The sequence below is a fragment of the Triticum urartu genome, chromosome 6 (genome assembly GCF_003073215.2).
Source record: "Triticum urartu cultivar G1812 chromosome 6, Tu2.1, whole genome shotgun sequence".
Lineage (NCBI taxonomy): Eukaryota > Viridiplantae > Streptophyta > Magnoliopsida > Poales > Poaceae > Triticum > Triticum urartu.
In genome coordinates this window covers 71,819,417-71,834,516 of record NC_053027.1, presented here as the reverse complement: position 1 = coordinate 71,834,516, position 15,100 = coordinate 71,819,417, and the positions used below count along the sequence as shown (strand labels likewise).

Genomic DNA, 15,100 nt, shown 5'->3' with positions numbered 1-15,100 from the left:
TCCTAGCCAGTGAACCAAACTGGTCATCAGTAAAAAAAATGTTTGCAGCTCTGCGCCGTGAGCCCACGAGGCGATCGGCACGGAGCGCATCACGAGGCGCTGTTGATTAGTGGCGGGCGCATTATACTAGTCTGACGAGCACGTTACTAGCCTCGATCTGGCCCTCGCTAACCTAACCTAATCGCCTCCCGCTGGCTGCTGCTGCATTGCGTAATTAGTTGCCCCCGGCGGTACCCCAGGACTGTTTGGTTTGGAACGGTAGGTGAGAAGACTCCAACGGCGTGGTCGGTGCCTGCCTGCTCGCTGGGCTGGACTTGCTGATAAATTTTTAATTTTTTTTTTGATGATGCAAGTCTTTTTGTTGATGGTGGGAGAGGGGAGAGGCTCCATGGGAGATCTGCGCTTTAAGAGTTGCATGCATGTGTTGCTTAGGTGGCCAGCAATCAATCAATCAAATTTTGGTATAGGACTAGGACCGGTGTCGCCAGAGCATGTAGTATATGAGAGGAGAGCGTACGTGCTTCGGCGCGTGCATGATTGTTGATCGATTGCTGGCCATTTGATTTGCTGAAGTGGTACCGCCGCTGCTGCATGTTGGTGGCCGGCCGTGGAGTGTTGTAGGTGGAAGCACTGTAGGTTTGTTGAGCCAAATTGGTACTAGTAACGCATGTGGTGTGATCACTGGTGAGTGGTGACTGGGCTAAATTAATGGCTGGCGTTCGAAACGCCGGAATTTATTCGTTCGTTGGGACGATTCTTGGCGCCAACCTGGCTCATGGAGAACTCGCGTGTAAAATGCCCGGATCACGGCGTAGGCCCGAGACGTTTCCTGTGAAGTTCTTCAAAATCAAAATGAGCACAGGTCGAATCGTCCGGCGAGAAATCGGTGGCATTGGCATTATGAAATTCGAACTTGGCCATCGCATGAATCATTCACCCTGGAGACGCGGACGCGAATGGTCATGGCATCCCCGTCGTCATCCCCATGCAAAAGAAAGAAAAAAGAAGAAGAGATAAAATAAGAGAGTGCCAGCAGTAGCAGTGAAACGCGGAGCCCCACACGCTGAAACGCGGCCCTCCTCGCCGACGGACCGACGCCGCGCCAGCCAGCCGTCGTCCACGAGCCGCGTCGCCTCGTCGCAGCATCATACATGCTCCTAGCTCGTAGCAGCTCCCCCATGTGACCCCTCCCTCTCGCCCCATGTGACCCGCCCTGAATGCCACTGCCCTCACACCTCATCACCACGCTCCCCTCCCCCCACTTGATCTCTCCCTCCGTGATCCCGACCTCCCTCACCTCCTTCCTCCCTCGCTCTCCTCCACCTTGCTCTTGCTTGCATCCAGCCACATTCTCCATTCTCCCCAGATCACAGCTCAACGCAGCCATGATCCGGCGCGGCATGCCGCCGCCGCTCGCGCTCCTGCTCCTGCTCGCGCTGCTCGGCGCGTTCGCCGCGGCGCAGCAGGAGGGCAACGTGCCGGAGCAGTACGCGGCGTCGCTGGCCACCCGCTTCGACGCGCCGGCGGGCTGGCCGTTCCCGAACCCGCGCCTGCGGGCGGCCTACGCGGCGCTGCAGGCCTGGAAGCAGACGGCCATCTTCTCCGACCCGGCCAACTTCACCGCCAACTGGCAGGGCCCCGACGTCTGCCGCTACAACGGCGTCTACTGCGCGCCCGCCCCCTCCGCCGCCTACCACGGCGCACCACTCACCGTCGCCGGGATCGACCTCAACCACGCCGACATCGCCGGCTACATCCCCGCCTCCCTCCCGCTGGGGCTCCCGGACCTGGCGCTGCTGCACCTCAACTCCAACCGCTTCTGCGGCGTCGTGCCCGACACCTTCCGCCGCTTGCGCCTGCTCCACGAGCTCGACCTCAGCAACAACCGCTTCGTCGGCGCCTTCCCGGAGGTGGTGCTCGCGCTGCCGTCCCTCAGGTACCTCGACCTCCGCTTCAATGACTTCGAGGGCTCCATCCCGCCGGCGCTCTTCGACCGCCCGCTCGACGCCATCTTCCTCAACTCCAACCGCCTGCGCAACCCCATCCCCGCCAACCTCGGCAACTCGCCGGCCTCCGTCGTCGTGCTCGCGCACAATCGGCTCGGCGGGTGCATCCCGCCCTCCATCGGCAGGATGGCGGACACGCTCAACGAGATCGTGCTCATCGACGACATGCTCACCGGCTGCGTCCCGCCGCAGGTGGGGCTGCTGAAGAAGGTGACGGTGTTTGATGTCAGCGGCAACCGGCTCCAGGGGGCCCTCCCCGCGGCCGTCGGCGGGATGGCGGCCGTCGAGGAGCTCGACGTCGCCGGGAACCTCTTCGAGGGCGCCGTGCCGGCCGCCGTCTGCGGCCTCGCCGGGCTCAAGAACTTCACCTACACCGACAACTTCATCACCTCGCGCCCCGGCTGCGCGCAGGCCACCGCCGACGGCGCGTGGAACTGCATCCCCGGCGCGCCCGCGCAGCGGCCGGCGGCGCAGTGCGCCGCCGCGGCCTCCCACCCGTTCGACTGCAGCAAGGCGCAATGCCAGTTCCCGGCGTACACTCCTGCCACTCCCACCACGCCCGGTGGTGGCAAGCCTTCCAGCCCGTCCTACCCGTCGCCGCCGTCAAGCACGACCACTCCGTCGTCCCACTCGCCTCCCAAGGGCTCCGGCACGCCGGCATACCCCTCGCCGCATCAGGGATCCACCACCCCGTCCTACCCGTCGCCACCGTCGAGCTCCAGCACCCCGTCATACCACTCGCCACCCCAGGGATCCACCACGCCATCGCCACCAGGCTCGACCACGCCGTCGTACCCGACGCCGCCGTCCAGCTCCAGCACCCCGTCGTACCCGACGCCGCCGTCCAGCTCCAGCACCCCGTCGTACCACTCGCCGCCCCAGGGATCCACCACGCCATCGCCACCCGGCTCGACCACGCCGTCGTACCCGACGCCTCCGTCGAGCTCCAGCACCCCGTCGTACCACTCGCCGCCCCAGGGATCCACCACCCCATCACCACCGCAGGGCTCAACCACTCCATCGTACCCGACGCCGCCGTCCAGCTCCAGCACCCCGTCATCCCACTTGCCGCCGCAGAGCACGCCGGGGACCCCGTCGTACCCGTCTCCTTCGTCAGGCACCCCGATGCCAGTAGGAGGCCACGCGCCGCCTCCCCCAACCTCGGCCGACAAGCCAGACGGGCGGTACGCGCCGCCTCCGGGCTCGTACGGCCCCACGACGCCCTCCGGCTCGACGCCACCATCCTCCGGCAGCCACCAGACGCCGTCGCCGCCCACGGAGTACCCCGGCTACGCGCTGCCTCCCCACTCGCCGGGGACACCAGCCACCACCACGCCTCCATCAGAGACGCACCCAGGCACCCCGTCCTCGCCGTCGTCGGGAGCAACAACGCCGTCCACGCCCGAGCACTGCGCGCCGCCGTCCCAGGGCGGCAGCACCGGGCACCCGACGCCGGCCGGCGCGAACCTGCCGTTCCCGCCGGTGTACGGCGTGGCATACGGGTCGCCGCCGCCGCCAATGAAGCCGTACAACTAATTCCTCCCGATCCACCGCCGGAGCCGCCGCCAACAGCCGATCGCCGCCAGTATAATACCTCACCTCGCGCTCGCTCCGCCATCACCCGTAGTATTTTTTTCCACCTTGGATTTCTTTTTCATCTCTTCTTCTTCCTTCTTCTGAATTTGTTGCGAGTATTCGATCCACGATCTACAGAGAGAGAGATTGGATGGAGTTAAAAGAGGCCCTCCTATGTATTCTTTCTGCCCGGATTTATTAAATTAATTTGGATGTGTAATCTTCGAGCCTGCAATAACAGAATGAGTGGCACCTTCATCTACTGCAGTAAAACATCTCGATCTGATACATGATGATCAAAAGTGTACTCCTCCTAACTCTGAACACGGGTTGATTACTCGTAGAGGAGACGCAGAAGCGCAGCGGCCAAAAAGAGCAGCAATGAAACCGAGAGGGAGAATGTTGGGCATCAATTCGCTCTTCCTTCTCGTAATTTCAGATCGAAATTCTCCCCGCGCAAAAGAGGAATCGGATCAAGATGAAAATGCGGCGTTTCGAGGGAGCAGGCGCAGGTGCGGGGCGCACACGGGTTGGTCCCTCCCCCAGAACTCAGAACTGCACATGAAAAGGCCATGGCATTTTCCCGGCTCACGCCAGCCGCGCGATGCTGCAACAAATCAGACATCCATTCCGTGCGCCCGCTCGCCAGCGCATCCGCCACCTTGCTGTTGTACTTGTCGTGGGGGTGGGGGGAGGGGGAAGAGGACGACGTACGTACATGCATGCATGGGCATTTCTATCATGGAGGGCCCGGCCGTCACGCATGGGTAGACGGCATTGGCCATTGGCAAGGCGCCAAGGGCAAAGCAGGCGGGGTAGGGGCAAGTGGTGTCGCTGTCGGTGCCCATCGATCCATCCATGGAGACAGACAAGCGGGACTGAGCGAGCGAGCGAGCGCTCGCTGTGAATGGCGAGGAAGTGGCTGGTGGGTGCTGGCCTGCTGCTGGGCATCATTTCATCGTGGGGCGGCGGCGGATCCAAGATAAAATAACACTGTCCTAAGTTGTAGCAGTACGGACCTCTTGTAAACAGGCAGTAATCAAGTGTTCTCAGATGAGATTCCGAAAGAAAATGTGTAGTTAGATGAGCAAAGTACACGTTTGCTCATGTACGTCCCATTTGCCAAATGCTACTCGTAGTAAGGAAGAAGAAAGCAGGCAGCGACCAGTGAGCCAGTATTGGTTTGGAGCCTTGGGTCAACTGGGTCTGCCTCAGCACCCACCGTTGACCTTCCACTACTCTCATGATCTGATCTGGTGATCCCGGCCCATAGCGACGACCATATGAAGTTTCCGAACAAGTGTAGCGGGCACCCGCACACTGATCCTTTGAAGCAAAAAAAATGGTGGAAAGAAAACGAGCGTGCGGCATCGGCATGTGTGTTTGGTAAACCAAACACGTGGTAGGAAAATAGTCAAACAAGAAGCGAGGAGGGGACCTGAGATTTCCATTGTCTTTTCTTTTCTGCGAGGGAAATATATAGTAAGTACAGTAGACAGTAGTACTCCTGTTAACAGGCAGTGTGAAATGGTTCTAAAAGAGAGACGGTGCGAAGTGGTTATACTAGAAAAGAGACGGTGTGAAATGTCATGATGCAAATAATAGAGGAGGAGCAGTGGTGGTGGTGGCGCAGGAGTGTGCAGACGCCGTCCGGCCCTGAATGTGCTGGCGCTGTTGTGTGTGCAGGTGCAGCGTGCAGGTGTTCAGCGTGCGTGTGAGCCCCGGAGAAATTTACGGAAGCAGAGCACTCAGTGGGAGCAGGTCGCGTGCAATTCAAAAAAGCCGGTGATGTCACCGGAACGTCAAGCTGACCCGTGCATGCAGCCCGGCGGCCCGGCCCACGCAGGCAGGCCTGGCGGGCCCACCTGTCAGTGCTCACGAACGAGCGTCTCCTTCTCGCAAACCTCTCATCAGTTCTAAAAAACAACCCCTAAAATCAGTTAAAAATAAAGCCTCGTTAATTACACCAAACCGAAGCCGGTGACAAACCTCTATCTACCGGAGAGCATGGCCGTGCCGCGCCACATACTCTGCAATGCAGTGAAGCGCCATGGCCATGGTGCTACTACTACAAGAAATCGACTTCCGTGATGAGCTACGGCCGCTTGCTGCCGCAGAGGATGTTGGCGGCCTGGCGAGCGAAGTAGGTGAGGATGATGTCGGCGCCGGCGCGCCGCAGGCACAGCAGCGACTCCATCATCACCTTCTCCTCGTCCACCATCTTCAGCACGCCGCCGGCCTTGATCATCGAGTACTCGCCCGACACCTGAACACAGCAACCATCATGCGGTTACAAACAAATGCGTCGAAATAAGTGGCATTGATCTGTTTGACAGATTACTAGTGCATCTCAAATGATCACGTGTAGTAGGGTCAGGCAGGCGATACGCATTGGAGGACGTGCAAAACAGATTCAAGGGGATTCTCCGGAGCATTCATATTGGAGATCAGTTTCAGGGTGGTGTTATAGACAGGGACAGGGTTCAAGGGGAGGCCAGAAGCTATTTCTGAGAAAACGATATCGAAAATGTCTGCTTTGCTTATTGCTAAAGATCATTTGGCCGCCAGTCCTTTTGTTACACATGAACCTAAATCTCCTTCTGGGTAAAGAGAAAATAACAAGACGAATCTAGGTGGCACTATGCAGTACATGTGGCCCTGAAAATGGCTTCATCAACAACATTGTACTTGACGCTAAGAAAATGGTTTCTGCTTTCACGTGAAATATGGAAGATGTGGTTGCAGGTAAAAAAGCTTGCAAACTAACCTGGTATGCAGCAATCGGCAGGGCTGAATTATCCCGTAGAAGTCGGATAATATCCAGGTATGGTAATCCAGGTTTCACCTGACAAATGATAACATAGCTTTTAGTACGCTACACAAGTAAGGAAACAAACAAAGACTTTGATGATCGAGCACTCTGTATACGAAGTAACAGAATTACCAGAAGAATGTCTGCTCCTTCTGCTTCATCTGCTGCAGTTTCTATAAGGGCTTCTCTGTAATTGGCTGGGTTCATCTGATAACTTGAGAATCAACAAAGCGTGTACTAGGTCACTTAGATATAATGATTTTAAATTATACACTGGATGTAACTACAAGTTTTAAGGTTAGGTACATACGTCTTCTTGTCTCCAAATCGTGGATTTGAATCCAGAGCTTCACGGAATGGACCATAAAATGAACTAGCATACCTGCAATATCATAGCCTATACATCATACACATGATCCTACTTGCAATTTGTAGTCAAGGGGAGAAGAAAATTATCAAATATAATAAGACAACAGTAGGTTCTATTTCAGGACAGGTATGTACTTGGCAGTGTAGGACATGACGGAGACATCATGGAAACCCTCCGCATCTAAAGCAGCCCGAATTGCTCCAACACGACCATCCATCATGTCACTAGGACTGACAACATCAGCACCAGCTCGAGCCTATTTAGCAACAGCAAAGTTTCCTATAAGTATGTACTCAAAGGTATACTAAGCCAGGAGGCCCATGACTACAAGGCCGATTCAGGAAAGGGAACCTGGGAAACTGCCTGCTTGCACAGCTGATGGACTGTTTCATCGTTCATGATGACTCCTGCAGTAGGATAAAAGGCCAATGGAAACATGGTTATTAATAAGTGCCATTATCGAGAAAAAGAGCACATTTCTACCAACATACTTTTATTGGTACGAAATACTAAACTGGAATGCACATCCAATTGACTTGGCATGCAAACATCTCCGTTGTGGAATTTAATGCCCTCAGCTCATATGTAAACAGGGGGTGCCCTCAGCTCATATGTAAACAGGGGGGAAACGAGCAATTTTTTCCCATAATCTACATGGTCAGAAGTAACAGATTGAAGTTCGATTCCTTTCATTTCTATACAAACAGCATCTAGTTGAACTTTGATGGAACTCATTTATCAGTCACAAAACTCCTCCAAAGCTGCTTACTTCCGAAAGTATAAATCAATATCAATCACACAAACTATGATTAAAAAGTAATAACTGCAGCCTCCGGTAACATCATCCAACATAATGTAAAAAAAATCAGGTATACTCTAACAGTGCAACTCAAGCATGATCTAACGGGCTCATATGCCTGTAAAGCCTATACAACACTACTTTTTCTCAACATTCTTCCAAATCAGGTATGCTCTCTTGGTCTCGATAGAAGAAATAAAGTTTTCTTTAATCAGTATGGCACTACAAGTCTACAACAGTAGCAGTATTAAGCAATGAGTGTTATATTAATATGATTAGATTGTTAGCATATGCAAAGTAAAATTCTCAGGATATCACACTGAACTGAAGCAATGAATGGAAGTAAACTTCAAATATTATCTCTCTGGGAGCAAATCTGCAAGGAATAAATTCTAACCATCTTCCCTCACAATGCCATCATGACCATCAGAAGAATACGGATCCAAAGCAACATCAGTGTAGATAACCTAAACAGGTAGTGTGGTGAGAAGCGAACATGTTAGCATTTAGCATAAATGATGTAATGTGACAATGATTATCAAATGTAACACATGACTCACAATGTCAGGGTACTTATCCTTGAGCAGACGGATTGTTCACGGCACTAAACCATTATCATTATATGCCTCATCTCCAGTTTGCGTCTGATGGACAAAGGACGTCTATGTTATTCCATATGATCTATGCAATTCAATTAGACGAAAAAAACTTATGTTTCTGGCAAAACCTTTAATCCATCAGGAACCTTTGGAAATAGCACAAAGCTGTTAACACCAACATCGCGTGACTTGTACACCTGTGAATAATAGCAGTTCAACAAAACTGATTTCTTCCTGAAGATAGATGTAGCTAACTAAGACTTGAACAAGAGGGTGTGACAATAGTTGCTAATTTTTCAGCGCATTATTAACTATCGTCGTAAACTCGTATGGATATACATGCACTGTTTCTAGTATGGTGATATTGAAGTTATATGGACAGCAATGTCCTTACTACAGAAAATCACCTAATGTATCATAATTCAGGCATAGCTCCAATGGCACCGAATCATGTAAACTGCGGTAAGCTCGGTACCTCTTCCAGAAGCCCGTGCCTCCATCCAAGCCTGAAGCACCCAGGCATAGCTCCAATGGGAGTGTCTTCTTCACCTGCACATCAGTACCAAACTACCAATCAACCAAACTGTACCCACCAATCTCAGTTGCTTGCACCAACCATGTTTCAGTATCCCAATCACCAACCTTCGTGGATGAACAGAGGGAGGACGAGGTTCGCGGGGGTAATGCTGGTCTCCTGGAACGCTGCCCGGAGCGCCGGCGACCTCCGGTTCCGGCGAGGGCGCTTCGCCATGTCCTGCACACACACATCAAACAAACACCCACATGGCCACAATTCAGCACAGTGATTGGAACTTGGGCAAATGCCCGGATGAGAGGGGATGTGACGTACGAGGGGCCTGATCTCCGGGGTGCCGTTGGGCGCCTGCGGCCTGGTCGGCGGCGGCGCGGCGGGGAACTTCCCGGCGACGGCGTCCGCCTCGCACTCCTCGATGGTCCGCCCCGACCGCGCCTGGACGGCCGCCGCGGCCCCGTCCCGCTCGGCGCTGGCCCTCGCGGCCACGGGCCTGGCTCTCGGGACGGGCCGCAGCGAAGAGGTCCTCCGAGAGTGCTGCACATTGGCGCCGACGGCGACGGCGGGGGTGAAGGCCACGGTGGAGGCCATGGCGGGTTGAGGTTGGCGAGAAGCGGAGAATCGAAGAGTGGATGTGGATGGATGATGGCGCTCATGATCCAAGTAGACCCTCCTGCAAGCTGGTCCCACATGACAGCGAGAGATGCTTCGGGTGTACTCTTACATGCGGTCCCCACACGACAGTGAGAGATCGTGGACCCAATATTTTACACAATCATGTTTGGAGATATCATTCATCACTGAATAAACACAACTAGCCAAATCGAACGAAAGGCGGTGCTTCCGCAATTTTCGACAAAATTAGATGCACATGAGAAATTTTGCTCAAAGGTCAACAAACTTGCCCAAAAGTACAGGACCATTTTGCTCCAAGACCACCAGAATCGAACATAGCTAGTCAGCACCTGAGGGAGATGAATTACAGGACTATTTTCTGGACAGCAATCAGGACTAATGAGGATACATTCATGTTTTTGTTAGGGATTACATACACAACGATTCTCAAGAAAACTGGGTTGTATTCTGTTGCCAGGCCAACGATGGACCATACGGATTGGGGTCGATTCAATCTGCACACAGCTTGTCTCAGCTTCGGCGAAAGCTAGGCAAAATCGGAGCCTTTGGATTGCCACCATTTGTTGCTGCGAGAGCTTCGCACGCGCTGGAACCACCTGTCCCATGAAGAGTTCTCCGGGCTACTTGTGCTGCAAAAATGCGACCGTGTTACACTTTGTGTGTGTGCTCATACGGTCAGATTTCCTAGGGTGAGATACTGGCAAGAATAAGATGTGGTGGCACTTACATTGGAAGAAGCGGGTCAGGTTTTCCTTCAGTACTTGTGATCACCCTGGCTTAGTCAAGAGGAAAAACAATCACAAACTGGAATGCAAGAGCACGGGAAACATATGCGATATACTTGAAATTACTTACTCCCGGCATGCCGCAGATGCAGGTTCCATGGTTTCAAGCTCATTCAATTCATCCTGTGTCATATACACAAAACACAATATACATCAGAGATAATTAATTTCAACCTGTAGCGTAGCATGCTAATGATCAAATCCATAAACTTCTTCCCTAAAGGATGCTAGATCACTTATCATGGTTATTTTGTTAGAACTTTTAGCCTAACATCTAAAATAAACATGGCTGGAAACAGAAGAGTGACTTCTAAATCTTCGAACCTCTTTTGTTTTCGATTGGTATACTGTGAAGAAACATGATTGTGAATAACAGACCAGATCAGTCTGATCATAATCTGGTGGACATTGGTACAAATTCATCATGATGACCAATTTCAGGACTTCACTGAAATCTCCCTGTTTCTATAGCCAATCATTGGTATGACGGAGTAAAGACCACAGCCTGCCATAACTCCTTGAAGAATCCAGCATGGAAGAGAGAAATGATAATTTCTTTGCACAGACATTTTATATCTACCTGAATGCTCAACCTTTTCTTTTTTGCGACTACTGAATGATCTATCTAGTATTACCTCCGTATCAAAATAATGTAAACTCCTCAGATATCCCCTCATGTCCTTAAATCAAATTCATGATGTAAATAATTCTACAAATGTTAAAATTCATTTGTTTAGACGACAGTTCCAGTAAAGGGAGGAAAAGAATTTAGAGGTTAGAGTTCTTTCTGGAAAAATTCTGTTATCTATTCATGGTAAGGAGAGTAGATACGAGGTAACAAAAAAAAAAGATTCACTGCCAGAGATAGAAACTGAAAGACAGGGATAATGTGGACAATCATAGCGAACACTTCCACATTTATACGTTTCAGTAGCAACTTCCTTGGAAAAGCATCACGGACAATTTCCAGATAACCCTCCAACCAGCAGAAATATGCATGGTTCGACAGGTCAAAAGTGTGAAAAGGAGATTTTTTTTTTCTTCTAAATGACGTTCGTTTAGACTTTAGTACCCTGCTGGCCCCTCCAAACACTCATTTTACACTTCTGGCCCTCGGGGATATGGCGCCATTTATATTGGCCTTTTTTTTGGGAGGGGGGGGGTGCATTTTGATTGTTGTTTCTAGGTCGTACCAGCCTCGATGGAGTACACGGTCAGAACTCAGACGCCATCATGCAGTCCAAGATATGTACACCACCGTGACACACGAGACAAGACACCGCTAGCGTGGACGGTTGGCTGTTTTAGCTATTCACCGGTCATGGGTTCGAATCCTGGCTAACCATCTTTGTATTCCCTGTTCCGATTTTCTTATTTTCTTCCTGGCTAGGCTTCTTATTTTCTGACTTCCTTGGTCTTTTAAGGTAATAAATGTGTTTTCCTGGCTAGGTTTCTTCTTTTCCTTTTTCCGATTTTCTTTGTGCTTTAAGTTAATAAATAAATTCTATAAGAAGAGAAAAACTGTTGCAGCTTTGTGTTTGTTCCTACTACTAGACGCGCACTCCTCATCTCTCCTTTGCTATTCTATTTCAAGCTAAGAAATACAAAGTGTGCTCAGATCGCATCGATCGTTATCTCTTGAACGAGAAAAGAAAATGTTCTCTTGATGCAGTGTTTTTCTCCATCGATCTTAAGCATGTCCAGCATGTAGATATTTAGAAGGCATGATTTCGTGAACGGGTTCGAGGTTGGGGACGTGCTTGTGGCCAAATTTGTCCTCCCAAGTGTTATGATACTCTGCTATAGCCGCGAAGATGGTGGGAACCAGGGAGAAACATCTGCATCATTAATCAACGCTACCAATGTATTTTTCACTATTTTATCATAAACATCTGTGTGTAATCTGTAATGTACCTCTCTCTCCAGTTGATTTTGTTGGGTCCCTTTTGGTGTCCAAGTAACCAAGCCCATCAATGGACGACTCCAGTTTGTGTGTCTGCCTTGTACGTATGCTCATTTATGGCATGATGACCGGACGAATAAAATAGAGCGTAATAAATCCTACAGGGTGGTCATGTTTATACCTGTGTGGCTGTTGAATGTTTTGGATAGAATCATAGAATTAATTTCAGGTTCTGCATCAGCAGTATTTAATTTTGTAGCAAGGTGATGTACACTGTATGATGTTTTATGCACAATGCAATGGGACGAGGGCTTTGTGCCCTGTGGCTCAGAAAAAAAAACTACAATAAGAGAAAACAACTTGCTACTTGAGCTGAAGTATCGCCTCCTCTATGTGTTGATGGAAATTAACGAGACATATTACATGCTGGTTGCTCCAAACTGACACATTAAAGAAAAAGGGGGGGGGGGGGGGGGGGGGAGAATTCGAACCCACAATGTACACTTTGCAAGCAGCCAACCATCTAGCCTAGCACCAGCTTCTAACATTGAGTATCTCTATTAATATACAATACCGCAGCGTCAGCCCCACCTAGATAACGGCATCTGACCTTATATGCCATCAAAGATGGTGCGACCTAGAAACACCAATCAAAGTGGCACCACTCCCCCCCTAAAATTGCCAATATAAATGGCGTCATATATCTGGGGGCAGAAGTGCAAATAAGTGTTTGGAGGGGCCAGTAGGGTAGTTAAGTCTAAACAAAGGCCATTTAGAAATAATACCGAAATGGAGGCAAATGATGTAATATCTATAAAAGGCTCCTTTGGTACTTTAGATAAGACGTTTATGAATTATTTTAGATAATTATGCAGAATCCTATTATGTGCACATAGCACAAACTGTCAACTCCTGACAGATCGGGGTACAGAGGACATGTTTATGCATGTGGCTGTTGAATGTTTTGGATAGAATTAACTCAGGTGCTGCGTTAGCAATGTTTAATTTTATGGTAAGGTGCTGTACACTGTATGATGTTTCATGCAAAATGCAATGGAACAAGGGCCTTGTGCCCTGTGGCTCAGAAAAAAAATATCCTACATGAAGGGGAAACCTGCTTGCTTCTTGAGCTCAAGTATTGCCTTCTTATGTGTTGATGGAAATTAACGACACATATATACATGTTGGTTGCTCCAAAGTGGCATATCTGTACAGTTTGCGGGGCAGCCAACTATCTAGGCTAGCACCAGCTTCTATCACACACCGAGTATATATATGTATTAGTATAAGATACGGCAGCGCCGACCCCAACTGATCCGACGGCACCTACATAACGGCATCCAACCTTATACACCATCAAAAAATGGCGCGACCTAGAAACACTAATTGAAGTGGCGCCACTACCCCATAAAAATGCCAATATAAATGTTGCCATATCTCTGGTGGCATAAGTGCAAGTGTTTGGAGGTGCCAGTAGGGTAATCAAGTCCAAAGAAGGTCATTTAGGGAAAATGATACTGAAATGGAGGCAAAATATGTAATATCTATAAAAAGCTCCTTTGGTACTACACGCTACTCAGTTACCAAGGACAAAAACGTGTATGAAGTACGTTAGATAATTATGAAGAATCCTATTCCGTGCACACAGCACAAACTGTCAACCCCCGACAGATCGGGGTACACAGGACATGCACGGTGCTACACATAGACATAGTTAACAAACATTCACCAAGGACATCACATCTCCGGTACTACGTCTGTTCCTGCCAATGCCGTGTACAAGCTATGTCATGTGTGGCTTAGGATGGGCGGCATTGGTGATTGGTGGACATCCAGATCCACGGACAGTAGGCATACAGAAAAGGCATCGTAGATGCCCTGGAAACAAGGTAGTACTATTACAGGTGTAGGCGTGTTGCCTAACAGTGGCACGGACCTTGACTTTACTTCTATCACCGATTAGAAGAGGCCTTGAATTAGAAAGAAATCGGGTGACTCTGCCTTTGACTCTTCAATCAGGAACATTCAGGGGGGAAACGTGAGATAAAGGGACATTCGTTTCCTTATTTGGTGTCACACACTCGAACAACCCTAACTATGGCAACCACCAAGGTTTGTGGATTCTACGAGTAGAACCGGGTTCTACAAGATCCAGATCGCGCTTTTTAAGCTGCCGAGTTGTTGTGCGAAATACTATCATCGAACGGAGCGAGGTTCTGGATTTGGCATGTATACTACGTGATGAAGCTATGGATCGATGCATCGGCTGGAGAAGACGGGTGGACGGGGGAGGAGGGGGTGCGGAGAGGCGGAGTTGGGAGTACCTGGAGTGACTGCAGCTCCTGGTCGAGGCGCTGGATGGCGGCGGAGAGGCGGTGCTTCCCCACGTACCCCACGCTCCTCGTCGTCGCCGCCGACCCCGCCGCAGCCGGCTGCTGCTGCTGCCCGGAAGACGGCCTCGACGTCCTGTCCTGCTCCTCCTCCGGCTGCTGCGGCGGCTCCTCCTCCTCCCCCTCCTCGTCCCGCGGCCGCCGGTCCCCTCCGTTGGCCTCCCCCCTCATCCCGGCCCGCCCTCGCTTATCTTCCCCGCCCTACAGATCTACCTCCGCCTCCGCCCTAGCCAGACCTGCGACCCACCTACCCACCTCCGCGTGCGCGATTGTGCCGAGCAAGAGGGAATAAGAGGGGGCGGTCGATCAGACGAGGCGAACGCGTTGGCACGCCATGGGCTGCGGGAGATGGTACCTCTCCCTCCCCTCCGCTCGGGCGGTCGTCGTCGGGTACGGGGGGAGCGGCGACAAAGCGGGAGGAGAACGGCGGTGGGGATAAGAGAGAATGGGGGGGAAGACGACGACGGGGTAAAAACGAAGGGAGGAATGGAGGAGAGGAGGCGGTCGATCTGACTGGTCAACACAAACCGCCGGTCAATGGATGGGACTTACGGACTGGCTCACTGCCAGTTAAAACAGAGCGCCGGACCCACTTTGCAGAGAAAGATACAGGTAGAAATGGCAGAAGGAGGGTCAGGGTTTGCCCGTATTGTCAGTGCAATGGATTTTATTTCTTTGGCGAAAAGGATAAAA

General features: G+C 51.2%; 2 protein-coding genes and 1 pseudogene across 2 annotated transcripts; 1 reads left to right on the top strand and 2 right to left on the bottom strand.

The window, feature by feature from the left end:
• Positions 1-1,170: 1,170 nt before the first annotated feature.
• On the top strand, positions 1,171-3,869 carry LOC125513333 (leucine-rich repeat extensin-like protein 4). The gene has a single exon (XM_048678418.1). The coding sequence runs from the start codon at positions 1,218-1,220 to the stop codon at positions 3,540-3,542; it is 2,325 nt and encodes a 774-aa protein (XP_048534375.1). The 5' UTR covers positions 1,171-1,217; the 3' UTR covers positions 3,543-3,869.
• Positions 3,870-5,491: 1,622 nt separating this feature from the next.
• On the bottom strand, positions 5,492-9,347 carry LOC125513334 (annotated as a pseudogene).
• Positions 9,348-9,516: 169 nt separating this feature from the next.
• LOC125513335 (guanine nucleotide-binding protein subunit gamma 2-like) lies at positions 9,517-14,878 on the bottom strand. Its single transcript, XM_048678420.1, has 4 exons — positions 14,342-14,878; positions 10,185-10,237; positions 10,057-10,101; positions 9,517-9,958 (listed from the first exon to the last, which is right to left on the bottom strand). The coding sequence occupies exons 1-4, from the start codon at positions 14,576-14,578 to the stop codon at positions 9,856-9,858; spliced, it is 438 nt and encodes a 145-aa protein (XP_048534377.1). The 5' UTR covers positions 14,579-14,878; the 3' UTR covers positions 9,517-9,855.
• Between the last annotated feature and the right edge of the window lie 222 nt (positions 14,879-15,100).